The sequence below is a fragment of the Crocuta crocuta genome, unplaced genomic scaffold, assembly GCF_008692635.1.
Source record: "Crocuta crocuta isolate KB4526 unplaced genomic scaffold, BGI_CrCroc_1.0 scaffold204, whole genome shotgun sequence".
NCBI classification, from domain to species: domain Eukaryota; kingdom Metazoa; phylum Chordata; class Mammalia; order Carnivora; family Hyaenidae; genus Crocuta; species Crocuta crocuta.
The window spans coordinates 1,584,232-1,596,033 of record NW_027529603.1 but is presented as its reverse complement, the minus strand read 5'-3'; the positions used below and the strand labels follow the sequence as shown (position 1 = coordinate 1,596,033).

Genomic DNA, 11,802 nt, shown 5'->3' with positions numbered 1-11,802 from the left:
AAACAATAGAAGAAAGGTGGGGGCTAAGGGGCTGGGCCTCGTATCCACGTGACAACGTGGGCGGAGGGATCCAGCACCAGGGGTGGGGCTGGACTCCGAGGCGAGAAGTGAGACAGAACGACCGGGGCGTGGCCGAGCAGGAAGAGGGCGGGCCCCGAGGAGGGCCTCAGCTGTTCCCAGCTAGGCAGCGCCCGGCGCTGTGCTGTGGCAGCGCAACTCCAGCTAGCGTGGAGGGAATCTTCGGGAGCCTCCCTTCACCCCCACTTCTGGGGTCACTGCCGTGAGTGAGCCCAGCGGGAGGACTTGGGGGGGTGTTGAGGAAGCACACTTCTTTAACTTTAGTTCCTACTAATGAGTAGAGGGTGCGAGGCTGGACCCTTGGGCCCCTCCTCAAACCGCGGTTCCCAGCGGGCAGCTGGCCCCTGGACCTCATTCTGTCCCTTCGGGCACTGTAGCTGTAGCGCTGGGTGTTGGGGGTGGAGTATTCCAAGCTGTAGGCGCAGTCACTCGATCCCTTCGGATCCTGTCATTGAGGAGGGCAGGGAGATGGGCGGGATCGAGTTGCCTTTGTCATTTCTCTCCCAAACCCCCGGAATTATGTTCGACAAACGACTCAACTTGGCATGGCCTCCCTTCTTTGGGGCCAGGCCCGGCCCTACCCCTCAGATCCGGCCAGCGGCTGGCAGCCAAGACTGAAGTTGAGTGTCAAGTGGGGAAAGGCTTAGCTAGGTCAGACCCCACCTGCCGGCATTAGCCTGTGGTTGGTCAGATGGCGGAGGCGGCAGATTACAGGGGTCTCTAACGCTGTTAACATAGGAACCACAGTTCCTCCTCCACAGCTCCGGTACCAGATGCCATTAAAATTGCCCCTGTTCTACTCCCAAGTAGCCTTCCTGGAGCAAGTAGCAGCATCAGTCCTTGAGAAGATAGGCTTCACTATGCACACATTCACCTGATGGGAGCCTGTCCCACCCTCTGGCCCACAGAGCTCCTTTCCTCTGCTGCATTCAGCCAGTGGGACCATTATCTCCCATCTCTTTAAAATTATGCTGTGGAAGGTTAAGCTAGGATTTTGGATTAGGCAACCTTGCTACCTGGTGACTTCAAACAAGTTCCTTTTTCTGTTTGGGCAAGTTTCTTCATCTGTAGAATAGGCACTATAGCCATGCCTCTCGTTCAGTATTGTTAGAGTTGGGTGCTGTGGTGGCATTTGGGAGCCCAGGACAGGACCTGCATGGAGTGGGTGCCTAGGCCTGTGGGTTTCTGTCCTTCACAAAAAAGCCCAGAAAACAAAACAAAAAACCTTGGAACCCTAGAACATTAAGATTCTCAGAACCTGTTGAAAAGGGTTCTTGAGGTCATCTTGGTGGCCTCTCTCTGCCTCCAGGTGTAATGAGATGGGCTGACTTAATAAGAAAGTTTTGAGGATGAGAGGTTCTCTGTCCTATTCAGATATGGACCCTTTCCCCTCTTTCTCTCAGTGCCCAGAATGGGGCCCCGGTTGTCCTGAATGAATGAATATAAATGTACTTTGGGTTTTGCTTAGCTTGAAGGCATCAGCTAAAGGCGACCATGTTCATTCTCTGGGAGGGCTTTTCTAACCTGTTGCTACAGGAAGGGAGGTCCGTACTGGGGTGGGGAAGTTTTGGAAGCTAAGTTGTGTGGGATGAGAGAAAGAGTAAAAGGCTGTTTCAGAACAGCTGGAACTGGCCAGCTTAGGGAGTTGGGGGGAAGGAGCACATACAATGAGGTCCTGGAACGACACCTCCCTGGAGGGGAGGGTGCATTGTAGGGAGCTGTATATTGACATTCGGGATCAAATTCTAGTCTGTACCTGTCATTCTTGGTAGTTTCTTCATGGGGGGGGGGGCGGTGAGGACCCCGAGCATTTCTGGCATCTCCTTGGAAATAGCTGAGAACTTTGAGTCAGACACTGGCATCTAGGAGGAGGCTAATTACTATTTGCTAATCTCCCTTTCCACTTCGTCCCAGCTGGAACAGGTGGGCAGCTGGGTGGCAGACACCGTGTATGTCTGTGTGTGCACCTAGCTAGTGCTATTTCTTTGTTGAACTATGCCCTGAGGGCTGAGATAGGAAGGGTCAGTGGCCTTGAGTAGCAGATTGGGACATACACCTCCCCCCAAGTCTATGGGATTTTTTTTTTTTTTGCAGTCATATCTAGATGTTTAGCATACACTGTACGAGAGTGTATGTGTGCAGTATGGGGTGTCTGCTCCATGAAGAGCTGATAGATGGGGGAGAGACATTGGCCCATTATGGCTAGCTATATGGCTGAAGGATTTAGATTGGGAAAGGAATGAGTTTGGTGGTCACAGGATAGGCCAGGATGGAAATGGAATCAGAAAGGCAGATGAGACCACGACATGCCTTGACTCTTGACTGCAAAGCTTACATTTCTGAACTTAACCCTGGGGGTCATGAGCAGCTCTCTACACTAGGAAGGGATATAGTCTCATAAGTGCTTTACGAAGATCACCATGGTTGCCATGAGCAGAAGGCATTAGAGGAAACTGAAGTTGGAAACAGGGAGGCCTAGGGGGGAAGTATTGCAATGATACAGGGGGAGAAATGACAGTGCCCAAACTAGGGCAGGAGCAGCAGGAGAGTCAGTGAGTGGTGGAGACACATCCAGGAGGTAGCTGGCCAACAGATGTGTTGCCGGGAGGAGAGAGCAGGAAGGTTGGCAGGGAAATGGACTTGCTGATCAATTACTGAAAACAGGGTAGAATTTGAGAGAGCAAAGAAAGGATGGCTTGAGAAGTTACCATGGCCTCCATGCTAGACTCTTTACCCCAGCCCTAATGTCCAGACTCAACCCTGACTCTCTCCAAACCAGGCCCAAGACTGAGTGTAGCTTTGGATATCTTCTCTAATCTCTAGATTTAATCTGACTTTTGACTCAAGATTACATTCCATGCCTGAGATGTTCCCCCTTCTTCTCTCCTCTCCCCCTCTGGGGACAGGAAAGCCAGCCTACTACCCTGTTAAAGGTCTGAAGGAGATGGTTGGATTATCTTCCCTCTCCCACCATGGCCCTCTCCAGATCCTTCCCCTTCTCTTCAACCTGAACTGCACCCATGTGTGATCCAGGGAGGCCTAACTAATTCTGTGATTCTAGACAGCTCCCTGACCCTGCCTGGGTTTGTTCCTTCACTAGGGAAATGAGGATGCATGCCATTTGCCCCTCCCCATTCAGAGTCCTGACTAATTTTTGCAAAAACTGGGCTCATGAGAAAGAGTGGGTAAGACACAGATAGATGGTCCTGTTATGGGTCAAACCTTTAGTCTCAGACCTTACATCCCAGTAATACAACCTTCCCAAAGTATATACCTCTTCTTTCTTGCTGCAGCAAAGGGAAATTCTAGGGCATGAGAAAGCTCAGTTCTACTTCTCTCTTTCCGCTTCCAGAATCAGGCAAGCCAGGTTCAGACACGCCTTGTTGGGTGGTCCCACTACCCACTCCTTCCATAACTGGGGGCTGATGCCCCAGAACCCTCAGGAGAAGAGCCAAGCCTATCCCCGCCGCCGCCCTGGGAGCCACACAGACCATAAGAGTCCCAAGGCCATCGCAGGCGCAGCTATGTACACCTTCTTGCCTGATAATTTCTCGCCTGCCAAGCCCAAGCCGTCCAAAGAGCTGAAACCACTGCTAGGCTCCGCGGTGCTGGGGCTGTTGCTGGTGTTGGCTGCGGTAGTGGCCTGGTGCTACTACAGCGCCTCTTTACGCAAAGCAGAACGCCTGCGGGCGGAGCTGCTGGACCTCAATAGAGGCGGCTTCTCCATCCGCAACCAGAAGGGTGAGCAAGTCTTCCGACTGGCCTTCCGCTCAGGCATGCTGGACCTTGACTCCTGCAGCCGCGATGGTGCCCTGCTCGGCTGTTCTCGGACAGCCGATGGGCGCCCGCTGCACTTCTTTATCCAGACTGTGAGGCCCAAGGACACGGTGATGTGCTACCGTGTGCGCTGGGAGGAGGCAGCTCCGGGGCGCGCAGTGGAACATGCCATGTTCCTGGGCGATGCAGCGGCACACTGGTACGGCGGTGCTGAGATGAGGACCCAGCACTGGCCTATCCGCCTGGATGGCCAGCAGGACCCACAGCCCTTTGTCACCAGTGATGTCTACTCCTCTGACGCCGCATTTGGAGGCATCCTTGAACGCTACTGGCTGTCATCGCGTGCTGCTGCCATCAAGGTCAACGACTCAGTGCCCTTCCACCTGGGCTGGAACAGCACCGAGCGCTCGCTGCGGCTGCAGGCACGCTACCATGACACTCCCTACAAGCCACCTGCCGGCCACTCCGCAGCGCCAGAGCTCAGCTACCGTGTGTGTGTCGGCTCCGACGTCACTTCAATCCACAAATACATGGTTCGACGCTATTTCAACAAACCGTCAAGGGTGCCAGCACCCGAGGCCTTCAGGGACCCCATCTGGTCCACATGGGTGCTGTATGGGCGTGCCGTGAACCAGGACAAAGTGCAGCGTTTCGCCCAGCAGATCCGCCAGCACCGATTCAACAGCAGCCACTTGGAAATAGATGACATGTACACACCTGCCTACGGAGACTTCGACTTTGACGAGGCCAAGTTCCCCAATGCCAGTGACATGTTTCGCCGTCTGCGCGATGCCGGGTTTCGCGTCACGCTCTGGGTTCACCCGTTTGTGAACTACAACTCATCGTGCTTTGGTGAGGGTGTAGAACGCGAGCTGTTCGTACGCGAACCCACTGGCCGGCTGCCCGCGCTTGTGCGCTGGTGGAATGGCATCGGCGCTGTGCTGGACTTCACACGCCCCGAGGCTCGAGACTGGTTCCAGGGACACCTGCGGCGGCTGCGCTCCCGCTATGCTGTGGCCTCCTTCAAGTTTGATGCAGGAGAGGTCAGCTATTTGCCGCGGGACTTCAGCACCTACAGGCCGCTGTCCGACCCCAGCATATGGAGCCGACGCTACACTGAAATGGCGCTGCCCTTCTTCTCTCTGGCAGAGGTCCGCGTAGGCTACCAGTCACAGAACATCTCATGCTTCTTCCGCCTAGTGGACCGCGACTCGGTGTGGGGCTATGATCTGGGGCTGCGCTCGCTCATCCCCGCGGTGCTCACTGTCAGCATGCTGGGCTACCCATTCATCCTGCCTGATATGGTGGGTGGAAACGCGGTGTCTGAGCGCACAGTAGGCGGAAGCGAAGTGCCAGAACGTGAGCTCTATGTGCGCTGGCTGGAGGTGGCCGCCTTCATGCCCGCTATGCAGTTCTCAGTCCCGCCTTGGCAATACGACGCCGAAGTGGTGGCTATCGCTCACAAGTTTGCCGCGCTGAGGGCCTCACTGGTAGCGCCGCTATTGCTTGAGCTGGCTGGTGAGGTCACCGACACAGGCGACCCCATCGTGCGCCCCCTCTGGTGGATTGCGCCAGGCGATGAGACGGCACACCGCATCGACTCTCAGTTCCTTATCGGAGACACTCTGCTGGTGGCGCCCGTACTGGAGCCAGGCAAGCAGGAGCGAGACGTCTACCTGCCCGCAGGCAAGTGGCGCAGCTATAAGGGCGAGCTTTTTGACAAAACCCCAGTGCTGCTTACCGATTACCCTGTCGACCTGGATGAGGTTGCCTACTTCATCTGGGCATCCTGACCCAACCCACGACCCAGGAACCCCACAGCCCTAACCTCTGTCTTCATGCAGGCCTCTAACCCTCCTTCACAACCACACTGTGCATCCCCGGGAAGTCCCCACCTCGGCAGTTCCTGCTAAGTGGGAGCTGACATAGATGTGTTCCAGCCAGCTCCTGTAGGGCCAGGTGAGGGGGCGCTGAAGCAACTTCCCATTTCAATGCACTATCCTAAAGACACTCTTTCCCTCCACGCTCACTGCAGTCTGCAGAAACCTCTTCCTGAGGTGGGAGTGAGAGAACTCAGAAGTAAAACGAGTTACACATTTCACATGATTGTGTTTTAAAAGCACAGAGAGAAACCTTCCCGTCCGTCCTGGCCTGAAGGGCCATCTTTGTGCTTCTGAGGTGGGGACTTGATCCTCTTTAGTGTCCCCAAATAGCTCCCTGCCATACTTAGAAGGGCACATTCTTGGTGTTGGAAGCCAGGCCCTGAGTTCCCAGCACTGGCCCGAAGTGTGCTGACCTGGTCGTACCCCAGCTAAGGAGATGGGATGGAGGTGTTTGGCCAACAGGCAAGGAGGAAGGAGGTCTCATCCAAGAGGACAGGAGGACTGGGCAGAGCACTGAGCCATCACTGCTGTCCCTCATTTGTGAAGAGACTCCTAATGCTGCACTTACCCATCTATGTAAATACATGGGCTCAGCCCTGGACCAGACCATGGCCTAATGGGTAAGGACTTGCAAGGCCGTGCAGGCCCGACTTGGTGCCTTAACTCAAGAACCTGTGTGTGTGTGTGTGTGTGTGTGTGTGAGAGAGAGAGAGAGAGAGAGAGAGAGAGAGGCACCATGTGTTCCTGGATAAGCTGGATAAGCCTGAAAGGAGGGGACAGGAAGCAAACTTGAGGTTTTGATTGTTGAGCTGGCCCTCGCCTGGTTGATGTCCCTGGGACTGTAATAGGAAATAAACAGCCCTTTCAAGATTTCTCAGCTGCCTCACTCCCTGCATACATGGCAGGGGTGTGGCCTAAAAGGGAGCAGTGTTCTTTTTCTGGTGGTGGTGTGCTTTGGCATGTGAACTGCATTTGCACACCAACACCTGTAAATACACATACAGGATAAGGCCTTTCATTTCAGCCATTTTCCCTTTCTAAGAAGAGGAGCCTCAGCCAGAGTAAATCTCCCTGATTTTGCAGCTGAGTCTGAAGAAGTGGCTTGCCAGAGTGGGGAGGTAGGAAACAGGACAGGGCTCAGCTTCCCTCAACCCCTAAAGAATGCATCCTTTTGTCCGCTCCCCCACCCCCTCTGTTTCCCCAGTGTGAAGAATGCCTAATGAAAGTTTGGGGGCACTCACAGATGTCCATCTTGAGTGCTGAGTCTACCACTTGTCTACAAGCTGTGTGATTTTAAGCAAGCTGCTTAACCTTATTGAACCTCAGTTTCCTCATATGTAAAATGGTGATTATAATGCCTACCTCCCAGATTGTTGTGGAAACTATAAGCACAAATGTATGTAAAGTGCCTAGCACAAGTAGGTGCTCAATAAAAGGTAGTTATTATACTATTTCTTGTTTTTGTTTGTTTGTTTGTTTGTTTTTTGTTTTTGTCTTTGTCTTTGTGGGGTTTTATTGCATGAAAACAACAAGGATTTTTCCAGGCCCCAGCTCCCAGCACAACTGGCTTCCTCTGGGGCTGCCTGTGACACACTTTTCCCAAGCATTTGCACCTAGCACCCAGTTGAGCTCTTAATTTGTGACCCAAAGGACACTGTGGGCCAGGAGAAAGGCAAGAAGAGAGGTATCTAAAGGTGGGATGTCAGAAGCTAGGATTCCTGTGTCCCCGGGAGATGGGGAGTATATGAATGAGCTTCCTTCTCCTTTTTGTCAAGAGCATCCACTGATTGGCACTCAGTGATGAGCTTCTTGGGGCCCCAACAACCCCAGGCTATGGAGAACACCCACGCTGGGTCCTGGAAGGTTCCCTAAGTGGCTGGAGACCATGACTCACACTTGAATGGCCCTCCAGTTTTCTTTGCAATCTGAAGCCAGTTTAACCTCTTAAACCACAGTTTCTTCATCTTTTTAATAGAATTTCTAGGATTCATTGAGATGTACCTATAAAGCACTTATGCAAAAATTGACAAAGAGTAAGTGCTCAATAAATGGTAACTCCTATCAACTCTTCTTTTAAACAAGGGATACTAAACAAGAAACAAAGAAAAGCTCTGCCTAGAACCTCTGCTGTCCAATGTGGTAGCTACTATCCACACGTGACTTCTTAAATTTAATTTAAAAATTAATTAAAAGGAAATAAAATTAAAATACAGTTCTTCAGGCACACTAGCCACATTTCAAGTGTTTGAAAGCCATGTGTGACTAGTGGCTAACATATTGGACAGGACAGATTATAGTTGCAGAAAGTTCTAGCGGACAGCCCAAGATGAAACAGAGTGTGCTGAGATGGCATGGGGAGGGATAAAACAATCTATAAAGCCTAAGGAATCTGGCATGGAGGAGGAGGCATACACCTTTCAGAAGGGCATTAAGGGTGGGCAGCAGTGTCTTACAGCCTAGATGGGGAGGGGGCGCACCATACCCACTGAGCATTCACTGTGTGCTAGGACAGGGCCAAAGGGAAGAGTGTCCTTTTCTGGCCAGCAAACTGGCCCTTGGCTTGTGAATTGGTTTCTAGTCAGGCTTCTGCCATTTTCATTAATCACAAAAGCACGGATGAACAAACTGAAGCACTGAGAGAGGAGGGTATTGGCAGAAGATTATTAACCAAGACTAGACTGGAATGTGGTGTTCTGTATCCAAATGCCTGGAATTCCCTACCCACTTTTCTTTAGCATGGCCCAGCCCTGGCCTATATACGACCAAGGATGGGGAACCAGCCAAAATGTATATCTCTGAAGCTGCCACCCACTGTTTCTAGGTCAAGAAGTGTTTTCCCTTCCCCCATTGATACCAAAACAGAGAGATTCGGGAAGGGGGTGGGAGGACCGGAATGACAGGAGCCATGAGAAAGAGCTAAATCTTGAGATAGAGGGGGCATGAGGGAACTGAGCTGGAAGCTATCTCTACCCCTCTTCTGGCCCCTTTCAGCTTGTCCTGCACCCCATTCCTCCCCATCCTCTTGTGCATCCCAAATTTATGTTTCTCTGCATATCTGGATGGGGGTGGCTGTCCTTACGCCATAGAACTTGCAGCAGCCTTGTATGATTAGAATTCCTCATTGCATTCCCCCCCCCCGCCCATACCCCTGAGCTGGTTGGTGGGGGCTGATATTCAGGAATGGAGAACTCCTCCAGAGGTAATGGATGGGGAGAGTGGCCCACTGGGACTGGGGCCTAATGCCCCCATTCTATAATCCTCTACATCCTGAGAGTCTGTCTTAGTCTCCTTTCTAATACCACATGAATCAGATGAACCCTAGTCAAGCCCAAGAGGTGAGCTTTCTGAGGGTCTTTGCCCTGGCTCCCCAGGATTTGGGTACTGTCTCTCACCCTGGCTGGCTCCAGAGCAAGTCTTCTGCTGGTTCCTCTCACCAAGTTTCTGATCACTTCTCCCCTCCTCAAGCCCAAGGTCAATGCTCCATCCCCTGGCCACAATCCCACAGCAGATCTTATTAATCCTAGCCTGGTCCACTGCAGTGGCCTCCTGACTTTTTTCACTCTTAGACCCTTCAGTCTAATCCACACAGCGGCTAAGGAAATCTTTTTGAAATTCAATCAAATCACTTAGGAAAATATCCAGACTCTGACGTTTAAGACTTCTACTTTCTGAATACTTCTCACATCCCTGTTTCTATTTTCCTCACACACACACTTATGAGTATATTTTGAAAAGCATTTGAAGAAATACTACCTTCTGTTCTAGGAACAGCTGCACAGCCCATCCCTGAGAGGGGAGGCCTGCCTCGACCCAGCCTTAAAGAAAACCACAGAGGCAACTGGGTAATTTCCTTTCCTGCTATTGTCCGACTCAGTGGGACTTCTGCTGACACCCTCCCCTCTCTGGCACACACCCCTGGTCCCAAGGAACAACCTGTTTTTTATCTTAAGGCTAGCCATTTACTTTACCATGCCCGTGGATTTTTCCAGCAGCTTGAGGGAAGGGGAGAATCTTTTTTTTCTCAGCGCACTTTATCATTTTGATGGAATACAGGGGAAAACAGAGGCTGATCTCTTTTTTCTATACTGAGATATAATTGACATAACACTATATTTTTCAGGTATTAGTTTCAGGTATACAGTGTAATAATTGGATATTTGTATATATTGTAAATGATCACCATTTTTAAGTCCAGTTAACATGTCACCATACATTGTTACCAAAAAAAAAATATTTTTCTTGCAATGAGAACATTCAAGATCTCCTCTCCTTGCTACTTTCAAATATGCAATGCAGTTTTGTTAACAATAGTCACCATGCTGTATATTACGTTCCCATGACTTATTATATTTTGTAACTGGAAATTTGTACCTTTTGACTCCTTCACCCATTAGGGGAGGGGAGAGTTTATGACCCTTAAGTTGCAAATCCTGAGTTTGGCTGGGCTTGGGGTTGGGTGAGGAACGGCAAAAGACAGAAGAGGAGGTCCTGTCCCTGGGAGTCCCCAGTCTAAAGAAGACAAAGAAATCGTGCCTCTGTACTCTAGATCCTTGTGTTTTTCCCTCCTCTCTAGCCCCCTTTTCCCTCCTCAGGGTGTCCAGTTGAGATCTTCCTTTTTCACAATCCTGAGCAGGAGGTGGATTGGTAGGGCAAGGGAAGGGAAAGGAGTAGGGTTCGAGAAAGGTACAGAGATCTCGCTGGGCACCTATAGAAGAGCCTCAAGGGGGCAGCAGCAGGGCTGGCACAGCCCTCCTCTAGAAAAGAAGGGATAGGTTGGGACAATGGAGATGTAGGCCTCTGTTCCCCAAACATGGGGGTCCCATCTGAGGTCTCATACACACCATCACAAGTACTTCAATTGAAATTCTATCATCAAATAGCTATCATTGTAACTTCATTCCTTTAGGTCTTCAGTTCAGCAAAGAAGTGCCTACTATGGGGGTGTAAGGTATTGCATTTGGGAGTCAAGAGGGCATTTTAGTTTTCCAGAGCCCACCCTGGTGGGGACAAGTGTGTGTTAAATGCTTCTCCACCCTGGGCGGTGGAGGTGGAGTTCCAAGAGGAGCCTCTTCAGGTATAGGTGGGGAACAGGATAGTATTTATAGGATGGGTGCTTATTAGGGAAGGCTTCCAGGAGGACATGCTCTGTGGAGGGCCTCAGATTGAAAGGAGAACTGTAGTCTCCTTCCCACATCTCTGAGCAAGCTGACCAGAAGCAAAGTGGGGAAGATGACAAAGCCTACTCACCCACCATGTCCTAGTCTCAGTCCCACTTCCCCCCACCTGACCCACCTCTTATAACATGCCCTGGTCCCACCCTATCAATTCTTCCTGCAGAGAGTAGGTGAAGATAATTTATGGGGGTCCTCTCTCCAAAGTACCTGTGTTTTGGAGGCACCTGGGTGGCTTAGTCGGTTAAGCATCTGACTTCAACTCAGGTCATGACCTCACAGTTCATGAGTTTGAGCTCTGCATCAGGCTCTCTGCTGTCAGCACAGAGCCCACGTCAGATCTTCTGTCCCGCTTGCTCCTGCCCCCCCCCCACTCATTCTCTCTCTCTCTCTCTCTCTCTCGCTCTCTCAAATCTACATATATATAAACTTTTTTAAAAAGGTACCTGTGGTTTTTTAAAGTTCATTTATTTATTTTGATGGGCAAGGAGCAAGTGGGACAGAGGATCTGAAGTAGGCTCTGTGCTGATAGTTCTGTGGGGCCAGAACTCATGAGCCGTGAGATTATGACCTGAGTTGAAGTCAGACGCTTAACTGGCTGAGCCACCCAGGTGCCCCCAAAGTACCTGTGTTTTAATGGAAAACTCTGTAAGGCCCAGAGGAATGACTTTAAAGCCATACGAGGTATTCTAAAGTCTTCCCTCGGGCATTTCATCCTCAAAGCACCCCACATATAGGCAACTGCCAGGGTCATCTACCTTCCTAAGCCTCAATTTCCCCAGCTGTAAAAATGAGCAGCAAAGTTAGGTCATTTTCCAGTCCCTTCCAACTCCAACATATAAGGTTTTAACATCTTGAGCTTCGACAGCCTCCCATGCTGAGAGCATGGGGCT

The 11,802-nt window shown here is 51.1% G+C and overlaps 1 protein-coding gene across 2 annotated transcripts; it reads left to right on the top strand.

The window, feature by feature from the left end:
- Positions 1 to 175: 175 nt before the first annotated feature.
- On the top strand, positions 176 to 7,189 carry MYORG (myogenesis regulating glycosidase). 2 transcript variants are annotated; one of them, XM_077761894.1, is made up of 2 exons: positions 176 to 280; positions 3,431 to 7,189. In XM_077761894.1, the coding sequence occupies exon 2, from the start codon at positions 3,504 to 3,506 to the stop codon at positions 5,646 to 5,648; it is 2,145 nt and encodes a 714-aa protein (XP_077618020.1). In that variant the 5' UTR covers positions 176 to 280; positions 3,431 to 3,503; the 3' UTR covers positions 5,649 to 7,189. The 2 variants fall into 2 exon arrangements, with proteins under 2 accessions (XP_077618020.1, XP_077618021.1); XM_077761895.1 differs by having other exon boundaries at positions 176 to 284.
- The last annotated feature ends 4,613 nt before the right edge of the window (positions 7,190 to 11,802 follow it).